Source organism: Camelus bactrianus, chromosome 31 (genome assembly GCF_048773025.1).
Source record: "Camelus bactrianus isolate YW-2024 breed Bactrian camel chromosome 31, ASM4877302v1, whole genome shotgun sequence".
NCBI lineage: Eukaryota > Metazoa > Chordata > Mammalia > Artiodactyla > Camelidae > Camelus > Camelus bactrianus.
This window is the reverse complement of record NC_133569.1, coordinates 23,403,849-23,422,634: the sequence shown is the minus strand read 5'-3', so window position 1 is coordinate 23,422,634 and position 18,786 is coordinate 23,403,849. Positions and strand designations below refer to the sequence as shown.

General features: G+C 41.1%; 1 protein-coding gene across 2 annotated transcripts in view; it reads left to right on the top strand.

The window, feature by feature from the left end:
- LOC105065449 (contactin-associated protein-like 3) overlaps positions 1 to 18,786 on the top strand; it is a 148,689-nt gene that overhangs the window by 69,805 nt on the left and 60,098 nt on the right. Inside the window, exons 5-9 of one of the 2 annotated variants that reach the window (XM_074355565.1) lie at positions 2,205 to 2,408; positions 3,571 to 3,746; positions 4,996 to 5,139; positions 7,898 to 8,159; positions 13,848 to 13,994. In XM_074355565.1, the coding sequence (XP_074211666.1) occupies positions 2,205 to 2,408; positions 3,571 to 3,746; positions 4,996 to 5,139; positions 7,898 to 8,159; positions 13,848 to 13,994 (933 nt within the window). Of the gene's footprint in view, positions 1 to 2,204; positions 2,409 to 3,570; positions 3,747 to 4,995; positions 5,140 to 7,897; positions 8,160 to 13,847; positions 13,995 to 18,786 lie in introns of those variants that run through there. The other variant, XM_074355566.1, reaches the window with a different exon arrangement.

Sequence of the window (18,786 nt, the reverse complement as noted above, 5' to 3'; positions counted from 1 at the left end):
TTTCAAATTGACAGTTATGGTTTTATCAGCCCTGTTTATTTAGTTATGCAATGAAGAATAATTGTTTGTTTACATGGCTCATAGACTGAATGTAGTGTTTATATATTTTACACCATGTCTATGAGTCAACCTTCTGAATTTTCAAAAGGTAATTGCATAAAATGGATGATTCTTTTAGGTTGTGAACATAAAGGGTTTACTGTAAGTAACTTTGGTTCATCTGAAAGAAATGCAGGTTCAAGTATACATTAGTCACAATGTTTCTGATATTAAATAAACAACATTATATCATTGGCTTGAAAGACATCAGCTTCATGTTTCATTTGCTTTTTCTTGGACCTTCATTTATCATACACAGGTATTTTTAAGGGACAGTTATGTCTTTTGTTTTTACTTCTGAAATAGGAGATTTTTCTGGATGATCTAAATTCCTTTGTGCATTTCTTGTTCTGTCTTCAGTTGGTTTGCCTGCCCTTTTATATTAATGGTAAAATATAACTTAATCTAAACGGAGTGCAGGTGACCTTGAGAGTTGGAAAGATAAGACACAGAAAGTTCAGAGAAAATGGCAGCAGTGCAGTGATGGCTGAAGCAGGAGGACCTTCACATTGTGCTTAAGGCATAACACAAGATAGGTATTTTGTGCAAATCAGAAATACAATGAGGTATCATCTCACACCAGTCAGAATGGCCATCATTAAAAGGTCCATAAATGATAAATGCTGGAGAGGGTGTGGAGAAAAGGGAACCCTCCTACACTGCTGGTGGGAATGTAATTTGGTGCAGCCACTATGGAGAACAGTGTGGAGTTTCCTTAAAAAACTAAAAATAGACTTAAACCTATGATCCAGCATTCATACCCCTGGGCATATATCCAGAGAAAACTAAATCAAAAAGATACATGCATCCCAATGTTCATAACAGCACTATTTACAATAACCAAGATATGGAAGCAACCTAAATGTCCATCAGCAGATGACTGGATAAAGAAGTTGTGGTGTATATATATATATATATATATATATATATATATATAGTGGAATACTACTCAGCCATAAAAAAGAATGAAATAATGCCATTTGCATCAACATGGATGGACCTAGAGATTATCACACTAAATGAAGTAAGCCAGATAGAGAAAGACAAATACCATATGATATCACTTATGTGTGATTGTAAAATAAATGACACAAATCAACTTATTTACAACAGAAAGATGCTCACAGACATAAAAAACAAACTTATGGTTACCAAAAGGGAAAGGGGAGGAGGGATAAATTATGAGTTTGGGATTAGTAGATACACACTACTATACACAAAATAGATAAACAACAAGGCTCTGCTGTACGGCACAGGGAACTATATTCAGACCTTGTAATAACCTATAACGAAAAAGCCTATGAAAAGGAATATATGTATGTGTATAACTGAATTGCTATGCTGTACACCAGAAACAACATTGTAAATCAACTTTACTTCAATTAAAAAAAAAAAGTGTTTTCTGTTGTACCCTAAGCACACTACGAAATAGGTGTTTTGTGTTGTAACGTTTGTAATGTTTGCCCTTTTGTGCTGTCACTGGGCCAAAATGTTCGGAGGAAAAATATTCCAGTGTACTGAAGACCCTGTAATGTGAGTTTAAAGTAGTATTTAGTAAATCTGGTGTTTTTATGCATGTCTTTTATGGCCAGACAAAAGTATATTTAAGTGACTGCTTATGTGAGGGTTGTTAAAAGTCAAAGCTGCTGGTTCGGGAACAATTAAGCCGTTTACGCTGAGTGACACTGATACTTTATCTCTTACCAGTGTGTGCGAACTATTATAACTTCTCAGAAAACAGAAATGTTGGATGATTGTTAAATATCCAGGGAGATTTTATTCAGGGAAGACTGACTTCAGCTTCTTCCCTGATCTGCACTTTTTACAGGATGAGAATAGGAGGCTAATAAAAGATAAGAGCAGTTGGAATTAGTCAATGAAAGTCTTTCTAGATGACATATTTTGGGGAAAATGTCAGAAAAGGGCAACAGTGGAGTTTAGGCACCTCCACCACTAGTATCAAGAGAAAGTTGGTGGTACCATTTTTTCCCCTACATTAAACAAACCAGAGATATACTATGTATGCGTGTGTGTTAATTTATGTATTTTAATGTACTAATAAAAGTATATCATACTTAGACCACTTTTTATGTCTTCTGCTATAGGATCTGAGATGGTTAGTTTTGATGGGAAGAGTTCCCTGCTGTACACATTTCATCAGAAATCCATGAATTCAACCAAAGACGTTATTTCTCTGAAATTTAAAACCAGACAGAACCACGGGATTCTACTCCACAGAGGAGGACAGAATGGTAAACACATCACACTGGAGTTAGTTAAAGGAAGACTCATCTTGCTCCTTCATGCAGGTAAAGAACGAAAAGGTGGTGTTTTTGAAAACACTCTTTCGACAAAAGTATCTTCTTATGCTTAATTTTTCCCCCCAGTTAAGTAGTTAATGTAATCCTAAAATCAGAAGACTTTTGAGAAAAAAAGGAGAGCCTATAAGTAATTACTCTGAAGACCAGAACGGTCCAGGCACATGGGCGCATGGTCACCCAACAGTTGAGGTCTACTGAGTACAGCACATATATATCTTTTTTAAAAAAATTGACTTTATTCTTTTAGAGCAGTTTCAGGTTCACAACAGAATTGAGCAGAAAATACAGAGAGTTCACACATAGCCCTCCCCACTCACACATACACACTCCCCTCCCCTCAACATCCCTCATCAGTGCGGCGTATTTGGTACCATCGATGAACCAACGTGGGCACGTTATTATCAACCGAAGTCCATAGCTTGCATGAGGGTTCCCTCTTGTTGTTGTACATTCTGTGGGTGCTGACAAATGCATAATGACATGTAGTCACTATAGTAGCATACAGAATAATTTCATTGCCCTAAAAATCCCTTGTGCTTCATCTGTTCATTCCTCCCTCCCTCCTCTCCCCAGCCCCCTGGAAACCACGATCTTTCTATTGTTTCTGTAGCTGAGAACAGCACGTATATATCTTTGAGTATGCTTTTATGTAAAAAGTTTGATGGCTTGACAGCTGTGTAAGATCACTAGTCACTGCTGATAATATCGTAAAGACAAGAGGGACGCCTCATCAATTTTTGAGGTGATACTATTAGTCAGGTGGTAGGAAGAAAATATTTTCAAGAAGAAGGAAAATTCAGTGAGTCATCATAATAAAAAGAAGTAAGTTAGACGATCTCACTCAAGATCAAAAGAACACTGTGCTTCAGATTAAGATAAAAGCAGCTGACCCGTTCTTGGGATAGAAGGATGTAGGGAAGGTGCATTTCTGACAGGTGCTAAACCTCAAAATAGAAATTGTAGTCTTTTTGGGGGGGGAGGAAGGGAGGTAATTAAGTTTATTTATTTCTTAACGGAGGTGCCGGGGATTGAACCCAGGACATCGCGCGTGCCAAGCGGCTGCTGTCCCATTGAGCTCTCCGCTCCCCCAGCACTGGCGGCCTGGTGCTGGATGGAATGGTTCACTTGCTCCTCATCCTGTCTTTTTCAGGCGATGCTAACCCGCCCTCCCCCGAGGCCCTCGCACTGGGCAGCCTGCTGGACGACCAGCACTGGCACTCTGTCCTCCTCGAGCTCTTCAACACGGACGTCACCTTCTCCGTGGACGGCCACACTCATCGCTTTCAAGCAAAGGGAGAGGCCAGCTATTTGGATCTGGATTATGAGGTGTGAGAATTACTCGTTAAGTATTCCAGATTCTATCACCTGAGTGCAGTGTCACCTTCTAGAGAAGGACGACCACATACAGAAACTCCGTTTCCTAGTGATTCAGAATTCTGGTGGACTATTTCCTACGAGTATCTCCCACCACGCTCGGCTGTTGAGACTTTTCATCCCTTACAGATGTTAATCGTCAAATGAGAGCAAGTAGTCATTAAATTTAGGAAACCTCTTTGATGGCACAGTTCTTCTGTCTTACATCTGGTGTTTGGCTGGGAATATTACCTTGGTGACTTCTGTGTGTTGTGGGACAATCCTGAGCAGAACTGACGACCTAGGAGAACTGGGAAAAATAACCAGTGCATATTCCAACCCGACTTTTCAAGTAACAAGGGAGTCAAATGCAGACAACTCAGAATACTGTTTCTTGGGATTTTTTTTTTAAAGAAGCTTCTTTTTATTTTATTTTATTTTATTTTATTTTATTTTATTTTATTTTGTTTTATTTTAATTAATTAATTATTTTTGAGGGGGTAATTATGTTTATCTATTTTATTTCTCTGTTTATCTATTTTATTAGTTTTGGTGGAGGTACCAGGGAATGAACCTGGGACCTCGTGCGTGCTAGGCCACTTGAGCTGTACCCTCCCCTCTCTTGGGATTTTTGAAGGCTTAATAATTCTTCGCAGCATGTTGACTATGTGTGTGTAACCGACACTGAAATGCAGCATTTGTTCGGCCAGTGCTGCTCAGCAGACCTGTCAGAGCAAACCATTATTTCAACACTCATTTGGTATGAGTGGTCCCAGCAGCAGAGACCAGCTGGGGAGCCTGGTCTTGAATAATGTGATCAGAGGCTTAATTATTCATTATAGCCTATCAGAGACATGAAAAAGGCCAGGACCTGGCAGTCTGGGTTTTTAAAGTAGACTGTCACCATGGTAGGCTACATTGTCCCCCAGATCAAGGTTTACCATGGACAGAAAGATGCAGTTATTCCCCATCAACAAAAATGACAGAGCCACATGAGCAGCAAATTTGTGAAACAAGGTATTTAACCTATTTAATCTAAATATAATAAATGAGGCATCGATAAATCTGCGTCTGAAACATCACTTGAAATTAATGTGATAATGTCAAATAACGCCAGATAGACTGAAGACCATTATCATCATACCTGTTCATCATAACCGTTGAGGCAAATAATCAGAAGATCAGTAAACAATATTATTTATGTCTTTTTTTTCTTTCTAAGATCAGCTTCGGAGGGACTCCTGGACACGGAAAATCAGTGGTGCTCCCGCATAAAAACTTTCATGGCTGCTTTGAAAATCTCTATTATAATGGAGTGGATATCATTGATTTGTCCAAGAAACACACACCACAGATCCTCATCACGGTAAGAAGGTCTCTATGCAAATTCGAGAGAAAAGGGAGTTGCAATTTGTTTGATGGATTCGGTTTTAACTGAAGGCGGGGAAGGTGCAAATCATATGTACAGTCATCCCTGGGTACCCGTGGGGGATTGGTTCCAGGACCCTTCCTGGAATGTCGAAATTCAAGGATGCTCAAGTTCCTTGTATAAAATGGCATAATATTTGTGTAAAACTTAGACACACCCTCCCATACTCTGAGTCATCTCTAGATTACTTACAACGTCTAACACAATGTAACTGCTGTGTAAATAGTTGTACATACAGTGCACATGCTATGTGAATCGTTGTGAATGCAGGGCGAATTCAAGCTTTGCTTTTTGGAACTTTCTGGAATTCTTTTGCCAAATATTTTCCTGGTTGGTTGAATACAAGGGTGCCGAATTCGGGCATAGGGAGCGACTACTGTCATTTTTTAGTTCATATTGGGTTTAATTTTTATATACATGTGGAAACAGATGAATAGTTTCACAAAGATGTTTAAGGGCGATCATAGAAAGGCGCTTTAAATGCGGTGTCTTTCTTTTTGATTAATTCCCTCCCCCTCCTTTCTCCTTGCTCCCCACGTGGCTGTAGTCCCTCCATCGAGCCGGCGTGTTACCCCGCCAGCGTGTCCTCCCATGTTCAGTCCACGATCATGGAATCCTCTCTGCCTGGCAGACTCATGCTCACACGCGTATCCATGACTCTATGTGCCTCCACGCTTGGCGGTGTTTACAAGAATGGGATTGTTTTAGAAGCTTTTCTCCATCGTGATTTTCTGACTCAGGAATACCTCATGGAAATTCTTTTCGGTTATCAGGAATAGTTCTGTGTTGAGGCGTCTACATCACTTTCCGTTATGAAAGTCTGCCGTTATTATTTATCCAGTCATCTCCTACTTAAACCGTCTGCTTTATCTCTGCTTCTTAAGTATTAAAAGCAGACGATTGCACTTGTGTTTTCAGATACTGGGAGCTTTGGTTCTGATGGGATGAAGTTCCAGAATGAAATTTCTTGGTTGAAAGTTCAATACAGTTTTAAACTTTCATAAATGTTGCTGGATTGCTTTCCAAAAAGCTCTAACAGGACCCTCTTCCACCAGCGATCTGTGTTAGAACCCTTCCATCGCATCTCAGCCAGCCGCCCGTCACGCATCGCTTAGGCTCTTGCCAGCTCAGTGAATGTGAACTAGTCTCTCATTGTTACTTTGTGTTTATGTGGCTACTGGTGAATTAAATCATCTTTTCACCTGTTTCTTGTCCATTTGGATTTGCTTTTCTGATCAATGTTTATTGTTATTCTTTCGTCTATTTTTTTTTTAGCTTTTTGTCAATGTATTAGAGTTTTACATTTGATAGATAACCCTTTGTCATGCATGGTCCATATATTTTTTCAGGTTTATCAATTTTTATATTAAATATTATACGGCGTGTTGAGTACATACGTGTTTTTATTTGTCTCTGGTCAATACGTTTCTGTATATTTCTTTATAGCATTGGAATGTCTCTAAAACCCTATAATCTATATATGGTCTCATGGGTTTTCCTGTAAGAATTTTTAATTGATTTATTTTTTTAAAAAATTAAGTCTCTGATTTCTGAAGTTTGTTCTTTATGTGATTTATGATAAGGGTTAATTTTCATATTCTGCCTCATGGCCATCCATTTGTTCCTACACTCTTTAGTAACTAACCCACCCTTTATCCCACGTGGTTGAATCATTGCTTTCATTACATACTAACTTCACATCTAAACGTAGATCTTTTTGTGGGTTCACTGTTCTTTTCCGTCGATGCATCTGTTTCTATACGAGCAGCACACTGTCCTGATTACAATGACTTTATAGTATGCTTTGCTCTCTGGTAACTTCAGTTCCATCTCACTGTTTTTCTCTGCATAATCTATTTTGGGGAGGAAGGGCAAGGTTTGGGCATGTATGCTTCCATCTAAAATTTATGAAGATTTTTCAGTCCCAGGGAAAGTTCTTGTAGACAGCTGAATTAGAATCCCGTTAAGTCCTTCCCCTCCAAACACTGTGACTAAAAAATCACTTTTCCTGGTGCAATCAAGAGATCCTAGGGATCAAAAATGTCTTTAAAAACAGAGTTATAGAAAAATAAAAACAGCCTGCTAGGCAGGTCAGACCTGAGGCTGGATGACCGCCCGGGGTGACTGAGCTTTGTGAGAACTTCGGAGAGGAGGCCAGCCTGCCTATGGCAGGACCAGCTTGGCCGCACCCTTTTCTTCAGACCTGCAGAAGCACATCTCCCACCTACAATAAGGCGGTCTGTGGTCTGAGTGACACGCTTAAATCACATTTACACGACCGAGGCGAGTCCAGGAACGTTCTAGGGGTTGGTGCTCCTTGGTGGTGCCGGCCTTTATGTGGGAGAAAACCACCTAGCACCTCAAGGGGGAAAACCGCCTCTTCCTGTGGTGCCCCGCCCCCAGCACAAGGCGGGGGAAGACTTGGCTCAGGATTCCTTTGCAAATGCCGAGAGATGGAGAAGATGCTCAATGCTAACGGGTTCAGATACAGGTCTGTCCAGCTGAAGGTGCTTTCCTTTGAGGGACCTATAAGGTAATCTGGATTTAAGTTCGATGGGGAAGCCTTATTTCTGAAGTCCTATTTTGCTGAGCTATTTCATCGATAAAGGATCCTGTAAGTCTTGGAAAACCTGTGGTCAGTGGATGGAAACGTCCCTCCTGCGACTTCCTGAAGCCTCTTTCCCTGTGTCCACAGGGAAATGTGTCCTTCTCCTGCTCACACCCTCAGACCGTCCCTGTGACTTTTCTGAGCTCCAGGAGTTACTTGGCTCTGCCAGGCGTCTCCGGAGAGGACCGCGTATCCATCATCTTCCAATTTCGAACGTGGAACAGAGCAGGACTCCTGCTGAACAGCCAGTTTCAGCACCAGTCGGGAGCTCTCATCCTGGTCCTCAGTGATGGAAGACTCAAGCTGAGCCTGTCCCAGCCTGGACATCCAGCGAGGGACGTCACAGCAGGTAATAAACATCCTCCCTGCGATGATGCGTAGACGTCTGCCATGACTGTACCTCCTTCCGTGTAAACCTAAGACTGGTATCTCTAAGGTGGAGAATGACGGAATCAGTAAATTAGTCATAATCCCACTCTTGTAGGGAAGTACATTCTTTTTTATTTTTATGGTCTTCCTTTTTTTTTTAATTTTATTTTTTATTGAAGTGTAGTTGGTTTCCAATGTACATTTCAGGTGTGTTACAGCAAAGCATTTCAGATATACATGCATATATATGTGTATATATATATATAGGGATGTGTGTATGTATATATATGTGTGTGTGCATGTGTGTGTGTGTGTGTGTGTGTATTTTCAGATTCTTTTCCATTATAGCTTATTACAAGATACTGAATACAGTTCCCTGTGCCATGCAGTAGGTCCTTGTTGTTTATCTACTTTATATACAGTAGTGTGTATCTGTTAATCCCAAACTCTCAGTTTATCCCTGCCCCTCTCTCCCCTTTGGTAACCATTGTTTGTTTTTTACACCCATCAGTTTAGACTTTTCTTTCCTTCAAAATAGGTAACTCCAGGATGTCGATATGTTAGTCAGTGTGGCAGAAGTTTACCCACATCAAAACATAAGTATCAGACAGTTTAGAAATAAACTCTTCTTTTATAAGTGTATGGTTGGTAAGTAGCAGTAAACTTGAAATGCTGGAAGACATGGGCCTAACCTAAGGGGTCCCAAGAAAATACACTTCTTTTACCTCTTTTAAACCTGTATACACGTTGATTTTCAAAATAGTTTAAGTTATATTTTTCCCTTTTCTGTCAGAGCCGCTGCTTCCTTTGGGGGTTACCTGTTTTCTGAGATGGCTTCTTTTATCTGGGTGAATGTGCTGTGGGAGCTTTCCAAGAAAAACCTGTTTATTTCTAGATTCATTTCCAGAGCCATGTAATTTTTGAACTTTGGGGGACTGCTTTGCCTTTAAAGCTGATAAAAATTTAAACCTAGGCAGACCCGTGGCCTGTCATTCCTCATGGGATGTCATTCCTGGAATGTTGAACGTGGAAAGCGTATCTTGCCTGACCTGTGGTTATCAGTTTCGGACTTAAAAAGCTGGGAATGAAAACCAGATTTTGCTTTCCTTTTATAAATCAAAAAACATGACTGCCAGCATGCAAATGAACTGAGTTGGAAGCGTTAACTCAGACTCAGTAAATTGCCTAAATCTTGATTTGTGTTGATTTATAATTTACCTGTAATTTGAACTAAAAGATTTTTTTTTTTACTGTTGTTTCGCATGGGTACACACTGCCCTTCCTCGCAACACACACATACAGTAGTTATTGAACTTTTGGTAAGCTGGCACTGAAACATTACATACATATTTTTACACCAGTTTTTAAGATTTTACAGTATAATATGTTATTTTTCAGAAGCAAAGCAAAGGCCAGTTTCTCTTGATCGGCTGCTTGCTTTAGTAGCAGGTGAGGGAGAATCATTTATGCATTTGAAATAAATGAAAATAAGACAGGCCATACTTTTTATTTTTCATTTTAAGTCTTTTATCAAGTACCCAACCGTGTACCAAATTGAAACTCAAACTTTGTTACACGGCATTGGAAAGACATCATTTGGCCTAGTTCCAGGTTTTAGATAATTGTTCCTGATGGTTATCACAGTGTATTTCTGAAGAGAATGAGAAATGTACCCAAAGTGTATAATCTAGTGTATGTGCGCTCACGGGGCTGGACCGAGGGAGGGGGTCATGGAAATTGAGGAGAAATGAGAGCAGGAGAGGAGGAGAGAGAAAATGAATGAAATGAGTGTCGTGTTCACCAGTGGAGCTCCCTTTATGTACGAGACACAGCTCCACCCTTTTCCAAACTGTCTCTACGGCCATGGTCATTATTCTTTGTTGTTGAGATAAATTATTTGCCTCAAGCAGATGAGAGGGGTGCATGAGACGCCTCTCCTCCCGTGAACGCTTCCATATCTGCCCCCGGTCCTCAGAGCAGCTCCTGTGTTTTCCCGAAGCCTCAGGGTCCACATCCTTAAAACGACACTCGTGAGTTACGGTGAGAAGCCAGTGATGTTCACGCATGCAAACCCTGCTCATCAGTAATAACTTAATAACTTGCATTTAGGAATATTTCAAAACTAGTCCCACAGCCGTGGCACCCCTCGACCCCCCAGACTGAAGCCTCTTGAGAAGCTGGAAGGGTGCGGTGTAATTAACATCATCTTCAGAGTAGCGCAAATCCAAAATGCAGACTCTGCTCTGGTCTCCATCCGTCCTTTGGCAGGAGTGTTGCCTGGGACACAGGCTGTCTCTTCATCAGGAGTGGGACGAGTTGAAACCACACGAAAGAAGAACAAAGGATGAGAATTATAATGGATGGACGTGGAAAATGAGTATAAATGCTCACATTTTATTTTTAAATTAGAATGACAGGTTTTACTAAGAATAGTCTTGTATTATACAGCAAACGACCTCTTACAAATTCAAGGGGAAGATGCTGGAGTGCTTTCTGCAAGTTCTCCCATGAAATAAAATAACTCTATGCACTAGATATATGTAGACAGGTTGCTAGATAGGTGGAGAGGGTGAGAAAGAGAGGAAACATTTCACAAAATTAAGCTAAATATTGGGTTTTAAGTCAGGTTGTAAGTGGATATGGTTAGCATACTGACAGATTAACTATGTAACCTTTAAGAGAAACACTGAATGATAAGACTGGAAGGAACATTTAGAGACTTTTTTTTGTACATTAAGTGTCCATCGATAGATAACGGATAATGAAGATATATACACAGACATACATATATGGAATATTACTCAGCTGTAAAAAAATTATGGAATCTTCCCATTGGCGACCGTGTGGATAGATCTAGACGGTATCATGCTAACTCTTTAGCTCCAGGATAACGAACTTCTTTCAAAACTCTATTTCATGTTCAATTTCATAATATTTAAGTGTCTAACCTAAATCCTCCGTCGTCTGCTTTTCAACATTCCACATTATCTTTCACAAACCAGTGCTGAGTCTTTGAAAATGTTTCTGGCTTCACAAAAGGAAAACAAAAAACAGGAGCCGAGCCTTTTTCGTGTCTGCACTCGTGCACATGGCAAAGAGCTGTAGTAACTCAGTGACTTTACAACTACGCCTCCTGGAAAGTGAGTGTTGGGAAGTTTCACCACTAATATTTAAGAGTCTGAGAAGAAGTGAAGTTATAACTATTTTTTACAACAGGATCTTTGATCCTCTGGGTCCTGTTTGAAACATATTTCCTGCTCAGGTGGACCTGGAGCCCACATCAGAGTCATTCATGAGAAAGAAAGAAGAAAGCATTTTCTACAACCGTCCATCATAATTCTCACCCTTTGTTTTTCTTTCGTGTGGTTTGAACCACTTCTGATGAAAGGTCATCCTGTTTCCCAGCAGAAAAAGCTGGATTGAAGAGCATTTGAGAGACATGGATTTGTGTATGTGGCCATCTGGGCAATAAATACCAAAATATAATGCTAAGTTGGCTATGACTGGTTAACTTTCTACCAGAAATATGACCATATTTTGGGGGTGGGGGCTAATATCCCCCCCAGGGCTATAATGTAACTTCGAATTCCCATAGGTTGACTTCTAACCGTATAGAGCTGTAAACAGTCTGTACCTTTCTCATTTGTAAAATCTATTAGTTAATTGTATTGGGACATTGAGGAAGATAATGAGATTAAAATGACTAGCACGCTTGGGCGTGACTCCAACAAAAGCTTCAGCAGTCATCTCACCTGCTTTCCACTGGGTGAAAGTATTTCTTTATGACCCCCTTCCCTGTTGCCCAAGACAGTTTATAAAGATTCCAGTTAGTCCCTGGGCCACCCCCTTAAATGAAACATGTATCTCAGGGGACTGTTGGAGTTGTGTGGCTTCTTCTGGAGGGGAAGAGTCCCTTGCTCTTGGCCAGATGACTTTGGCCAATGACTGGCTTTTGGCCGATGGAACATGGGCAGAGGGGGCCTGTTCCACATCTGAGTGGAAGCTTCGGATGCCAAGGGCTGCTCTCTCTCAGCCATGAGTCAGGCTCGGGGCCACGCATTAGCCTTGGCTCTGCGTGAATACACGCTTGGAACACGGATAACGGAGACCCAGATGGTCCAGGGCCAGAGCGAGAAGCAAAGCCTAGTTGTTGCTCACTGCAGCCTGGCAGTTGTTTGTCTCCACAAATAACCTAGTAGAAGCTAATAACACACATGGTCTGGATGAATGGACTGGGACACCTACTGCTGATTTATCTGCATGACACAGCGATGGGTTTTCATTCAACGTAAGACCTAGTAGGCAAGTTGGTAGGGGAAGCTGGAGCCGGCTGCAGCTGGGAGCTGGTCAGCAACTCAACCAGTTGACCATTCTCAACTCTATCACTTGAAGAAAATGGAGACTTTTCATCTCATGGATTCAGAAGACAGTGGCTGCTTTTGAAGGAACTGATAATAGTTCTTAAAAATAATAATGTAACAATAGCTTGCATATACTGTATCAAATTTGGGGGAGAAAAAACAGAGAAGGCTAAAATGACATACAATAAAAAGATAACTCCTTCATTTAAAAATTAAGGTTAATATTTAAGAATATTTCCTGCCACTCTTTTGCATGTTTACACACATACACACACACTTTAATGTAATTATTTTTTTCTTTAAATTGAAGTATAGTCAGTTACAAGGTGTCAATTTTTGGTGTACAGCAATGTAATGCTTTTTTAACTTTATATTTTGTTCTATAAATTTTCATGTTTTATTATTCCTTAAATTGTTATTTGTAAAGACCAACAATGTATTTTTTTCCTAATTTTTTATTTCCTATTTTTTCCTACCAAGATGATTGTTGATAATAACAATACACAAAAGTAAGGGAACGTTCTTATGTTTAATCACTTCCGTTTTTGGAAAACACCTGTCCTTCCTAACCTCTCAAACTATTAATGAACCGGATGAGACTGAACGAGGCCTGATGCCATGTAATTGGAAACATTTTGTCATTTCATGGTTGTTCAGGGTCATTCATGGACATTTAGGTCTATTAAGACCCCAGGACGGGAAGAAACCAATGCTGTATTTTCCAAGGCAGAGTGTTTGCGTGACCCACTCTTGTTTCCTCTTTACCCCTTTCATTCTGATTTCTCTCTTTGTTCTTCTTTTCTTTCTGTATTTTTCTGACTAAGTCGAGTGATGAGAAAGTGAAATACAGCCCTGGCAGTGTGCAGATAGGCCATAATCCCGAGTGAATGTAATAGCTTTTGTTAGAACATAAACAGGTACCAGACAGGCCAGTCCGTGGCTGTGGTGGATCAGATGCAGGGACCCTCTGCAGCCATGCACTTTACTCAGCAAGCCCCTCTTCCTCCTGACGTGGGCAGCACCTTCCTCCAGATAAGCATGGCCAGCAAATCACATCACTTATTTGGCTGTTTAGAAACCCCCAGCCAAGCTCACGTCTCTCCCACACTCTGTCTCTCTGCCTCCTCTGTGGCGCATTACCCGTTGCCCAGCCGGCTAAATGACCTGGGTGGGCTTCAGGTAAGTTCTTGGTGGTCTGCGCCAGGGGGTCCCAGGTATGCATCATATTGTTCTCAACTAGCTGCTCCGTTTGGAGGCATCTGCAGGGTTTATAGGAATCTCTTTTAACCCATCTTGTTTACTTCCAGGTGCTGGCTTAAATGATGGGCAGTGGCATTCTGTGTCCTTATCTGCAAAAGGCAGTCAGCTGAGTCTGACGGTGGACGGTGAGGCAGCCTCCATGGCTCATGCCCTGCGGGGGCAGATTGATTCAGGCGACACCTATTACCTGGGGGGTAAGTGAAAGGAACTGGGCTGTACTGGCAATCCAGCCATCTTTGTCTTTCCAGCTCCTGCCTTCTATACCAAATTTTTAAATGAAAATCAATACTGAAGAATGATATTTCTCTTTCATTTATAGTCATGAGGAATGCTGACTGGACAAATGACAAATCATGGTCTAAAATGCATGTCTACGAGGTGGCCTTGTTTAAAAGGGCACATGATAAGATCAATTTTAAATTCGACACTCGTTTTCAACTATAGCTGCTCCTTGCAGTCACCTGGAAAGTTTCAAAACGCTGATGTCCGGCTGCATCCCCAGAAACCCTGATTTAATTGGTCCCGAGGCCTGGACAACAGGTTTCTTGAATGCTTTCTGGGTTTCCCTTTGTGCCAACAACTTTGGAGGTCGTTATTCTCTATTTCTTACCTTTAAAACTTTGCTATAGAGAATTTTCCTAATTCCAAAAGACACTTATGACTTCTCCTTCAGATTTTACGTGCCAAGTTTTTTGCTGCATGGGGCTGTTCTTCCGCTGTCTGTTGGTTCCTCTTTTGCTCGGAGCCTGGCTACTCACAATGTGGTCCCTGAACCTGCAGCATTAGCATCACCTGGAAGCCTCTTAGTAATGCAGACGCACCGTCCCTGACCTCCTGAGCCAGACTCTGCATTCCACCAAGACCTCCAGCTGGTCCACTGCACTTTAAAATTTAAGAAACATTCTATTCCCGCTGTGTGTACAGAAGAGCATCGTTATGGACAACAGAGGCAGAGGTTAATTCAATGGCAATTAATATTTCACTCACTGCTTAGTGATGGATTTTACCGAGACAACCCAGGCCGTCTCCCCGGGACTGTAGTAAATGGGCATTTGCTGGCTTAGCGGACCTTTGACTGAGTCCATCCAGGATCCACCAGGGGCCGGGGGGAGCTTCTGAGGGTAATAAATCTCCATCCCTGGGGCATTCGAGTGAAAAATCCTGAGCCACTGGAAGCTTCGCGCTGTCAATAGTGAGACTTATTTCTAATCTTGGCTTGAAGCCATCTCTGCTTTTCTTGCTGCTTTGCATTTTATAGATGTTTCTTTCTAACATAAGTTCAGAATCGTGGTGGAGGTAGCTTCATAGCCCTACAAGAAGGTAGAAATTTTTTCCCGTAAGAACTGACACTAAGCACACAAACCGTGCATCGGGTTGCTCCAGCTTTCAAGTCCCCTGAAGCAACCTCCACTGTGAAGGGTGGGAGAGCTCCAGCAGCTTTAAAAAGATCAGACTGCTTGCTCTCCTCGTTTGCTAAACGTGATGCATTTCTGACCCAGGCACTTTTTTTTTTTTTTTTTAAACCTTTTCACTTTCTAGCTCTGGAGAGGAACAAATTCCTCCAAAACCAAATAAAGAGTTTCTCCAAGAGCTACAGCTGAAAGGAAGATGATTCTGAAGCATTAAAAAGGATAGAAAAAAACTTACAGAAAGAACTGTGCTCTATTGTTGAATGATACGAAATAAAATACTTTTAAACTTTTGTGTTAAAAAGTAAAACAATACTTCACAAATCACTGAAGCAGCTTTCCTATTTGAACGTTCTCCATGCTCAGAACGCGGAACGCACAGCTGCGTGAGAGTAGGTGCTCCCCAGAAATATTTACATGCTAATGTGATGTGAATCAGTTGTTACTATGGAAATAGATCATATTCGTGCATTAAAGAGACAACCAGTGTTTCTTAAAAGCGCGTATGTGGGTACATCCCTCAGCTATGAAATTAAACACTATGGTACTTTCGAAGCTTTCCTTCCTCCTCCAGACTCTCATTCCCCCAGTTAAGCATTACTCTGCTTTGTTTAAACTAATCATTGTATTGCTTTGCTGTATAATCTGTCATCTCTGGAGGTAACTTTTAAGCAATAAACTGTCTTGTGTTGCTTGGCTTTTAACTTTATGAAGAGGTTAATACTGCATGTGTTCTTCTGTGACTTGCTTTTATTTTATTTTATTTTATGTTTTTGTTCTGCATTAGTTTTTGAGATCCAGCCACGCGGATGTGAACGGCTAAAGTTAATTAATTTTCACGGCTGCATGGTTTTTGATGAGTTTCATGCCATGTGCTACTCATCTGTTTCAACATCCCCTTTTATGTCGATAGACGTTTTGATTGTGCCCATTTTTTGTTATTATAAAAATGCCATAGATATTCTTGTTCAGCTGCTAGGAATCCTCTAGCCAGCGATTTTTAAATTTTCCTTAGGCACAAACCACCTGACTTTCCTAATACGTAGAGTCAATTTAGTGGAATAACAGTCAGTACTGTGGTTTCAGTGGCATGCTCCGATGGTTAAGTTGAATGAACGTAAAGGACCCACGGTTGTCACATTGGTTGCACGTGTGGGACCCAGCTTTGGGCTCCACTCCTGTCTATGAAAGGATCCTAGAGATCTGGGGGCAATGTACTGAAAAAGATACAAGCCTTTCTTATCTCTTTTTATAAAATTGTGTTGATACGCAGCAGAACTGTCATGTTAGTATCATTTCCAATAAGAAACAGTGTCCCCACGATTCGCGGAGTTACAGTTTCAGCCTCCCATGGGAGCCGATAATGACTTTTTTTCATCACGGCTTCCCTATTTCCCTCGTGTAATTGAATGTTGGCACTGAGTGACCAAAATAGAACTTGCAATCACAGTAGTTTATTCCCAACTAATGTATGAATTTAGAGGAACGTCTGTATGGGAAGCTATAAATATCCAGTTGATTTACAGACCAGTTTCTGCGACTGATTCAAACTAATTTGGTCAACTGTACATCCTCCACCAACAGAACAGCATCAGCACCTTTTTTTCCCTAGAGAAAGAATATATCCTATTTTAAAAACTCAAGTAATGCCTTTGCCAGACTAAAGCAAACAAACAAAAAATGAAACACACTAATGCACTGATGTTAAATAAAAAGGTGAGTCCTATTTGTACCCAAGGAAAACCAGGAGAGGCAGATCTTGGACCAGTGGGCGTGGAGTCCTGGTTCTCAGTAGATTTCATATATTCACGAGTTTTATGTGCAGGAGACCCCCTTGATCAGGGCCCCGTCGTCTCCAGAGTCCATTGGACTTACCAGCTCTGTTGTGGGTAGAGCAGGGCAGGGCAGCTACATCTTGAGTAGAAATTCTACCCTGAAAACTCCAATGTCTGGGTAATTATACCCACGCCCAGGAGTAGCTGTGTCAGCCTCTTTCTTTGTTTAATTGTCTTCTTGATTCGTGTCCATCAGTACCAGAATATGTATGATGTCAACATGGAAGCTGACTTCATCCAATCCATGCTCTGGAGCAATATTTGGACTAAATAAAGTAAGCATTCCTGGGTCATCCAGCTGAAAGCCAACGAATGATACATGATTTTTTCAAGAAAAACATGCTACCCCATATTCTGAGATGCTCCTGGACCAGTTTGCTTTCCAATACCGTTTTTTCCTGGTGGACATTCCGCTGCATGTTCCCAGTCATCATTATACGGTCAAATTTTGTTGCAACGCTTCACCGTAAAAGCAGACTAGTACGATTTGCTGTTACGGTGCGGTTGAACGTATAATTTATCGTCCAAACCAGAACACTTTCAAATAAAGGAGATGATCTCAGTGATCACTGCCGGACAGAAGGCATAAACCAGGGCTCTGGCGGGCTCGGAGCACGGCTTCCTTACCTGTCAAACAGCAGCATTTCTTAAACATCTTATCAGAACTCTGCGATCTAGGTGTCCCTTTTTCCTCCCCTGCCTTTTCTTAGTCTGAACTTTTTTTTTGTAATTTGGTCTTCCAACAGCAGTTGCACTGGAGTGTGCTGTCCACAGTGCCTGCGATTAATGGTAGTGGACAGTTGAGCTCTTAGTCACCCCCCTTTTATGGAATTGGTACTATCCAATACCATACTTGTGCTGCAGACTTGGGGAGTATTAAATTTGGTTCAGAACCCCCTTGAATGAAACGTGAGCAGGCCAGGGAGCTCATGGAGAGTCTGTAATGAAGTCTCACCCGAGGACCGATTCCGGTGCAGTGACATAAGTGACAACTTATCTGTCCTCCTCAGAGGTACTTAAACTTCTGAGTCCCTCAGTCGTGATGGGTATCTTTCATTAATTTGGCAATACGTATCCACTGTCCACTTCACTCTCCATCCCGAATCAGGCCATTCTTGGATGGCCCTCTGCCACTTTACCACCAAGGCTTTGGGGCAACCGTCTGCGTGGACGAATGAGCATCTCCAGCCCTGAGCTTGTCTTGGACTGTGGTTCCCTTGTGTCCTGACCTTCATGTCGTAACTGGACAAGGGAACACTCAGTGCTTTGACATTCTCTTCTTTAAACGTTCACTTTCATTTTCTCCACACCTTCTCCATCATTTATCATTTGTGGACTTTTTTCATGATGGCATTTCAGACTGGTGTGAGGTGATACCTTATTGTAGTTTTGATTTGTGTTTTTCTCATAATTAGCAATATTGAGTATTTTTTCATGTGCCCATTGGCCGTTTGTATGTCTTCACTGGAGAATTGCTTGTTTAGCTCTTCTGCCCATTTTTGGATTGGGTTGCTTGTTCTTTTGTTATTAAGTTGTGTGAACTGTTTATATATTCTGGAAATTAAACCCTTGTCAGTCGCATCATTTGCAAATATTTTCTCCCATTCCGTAGGTTGCCGTTTTGTTTTGCTTATGGTTTCCTTTGCTTTGCAAAAGCTTATATGGTTTAATTTTGTCCTAACAGACATAGTTAGACACTGCACTGTATATTTTGGATGAGTTTGAGGCTCGTGATCTGGAGA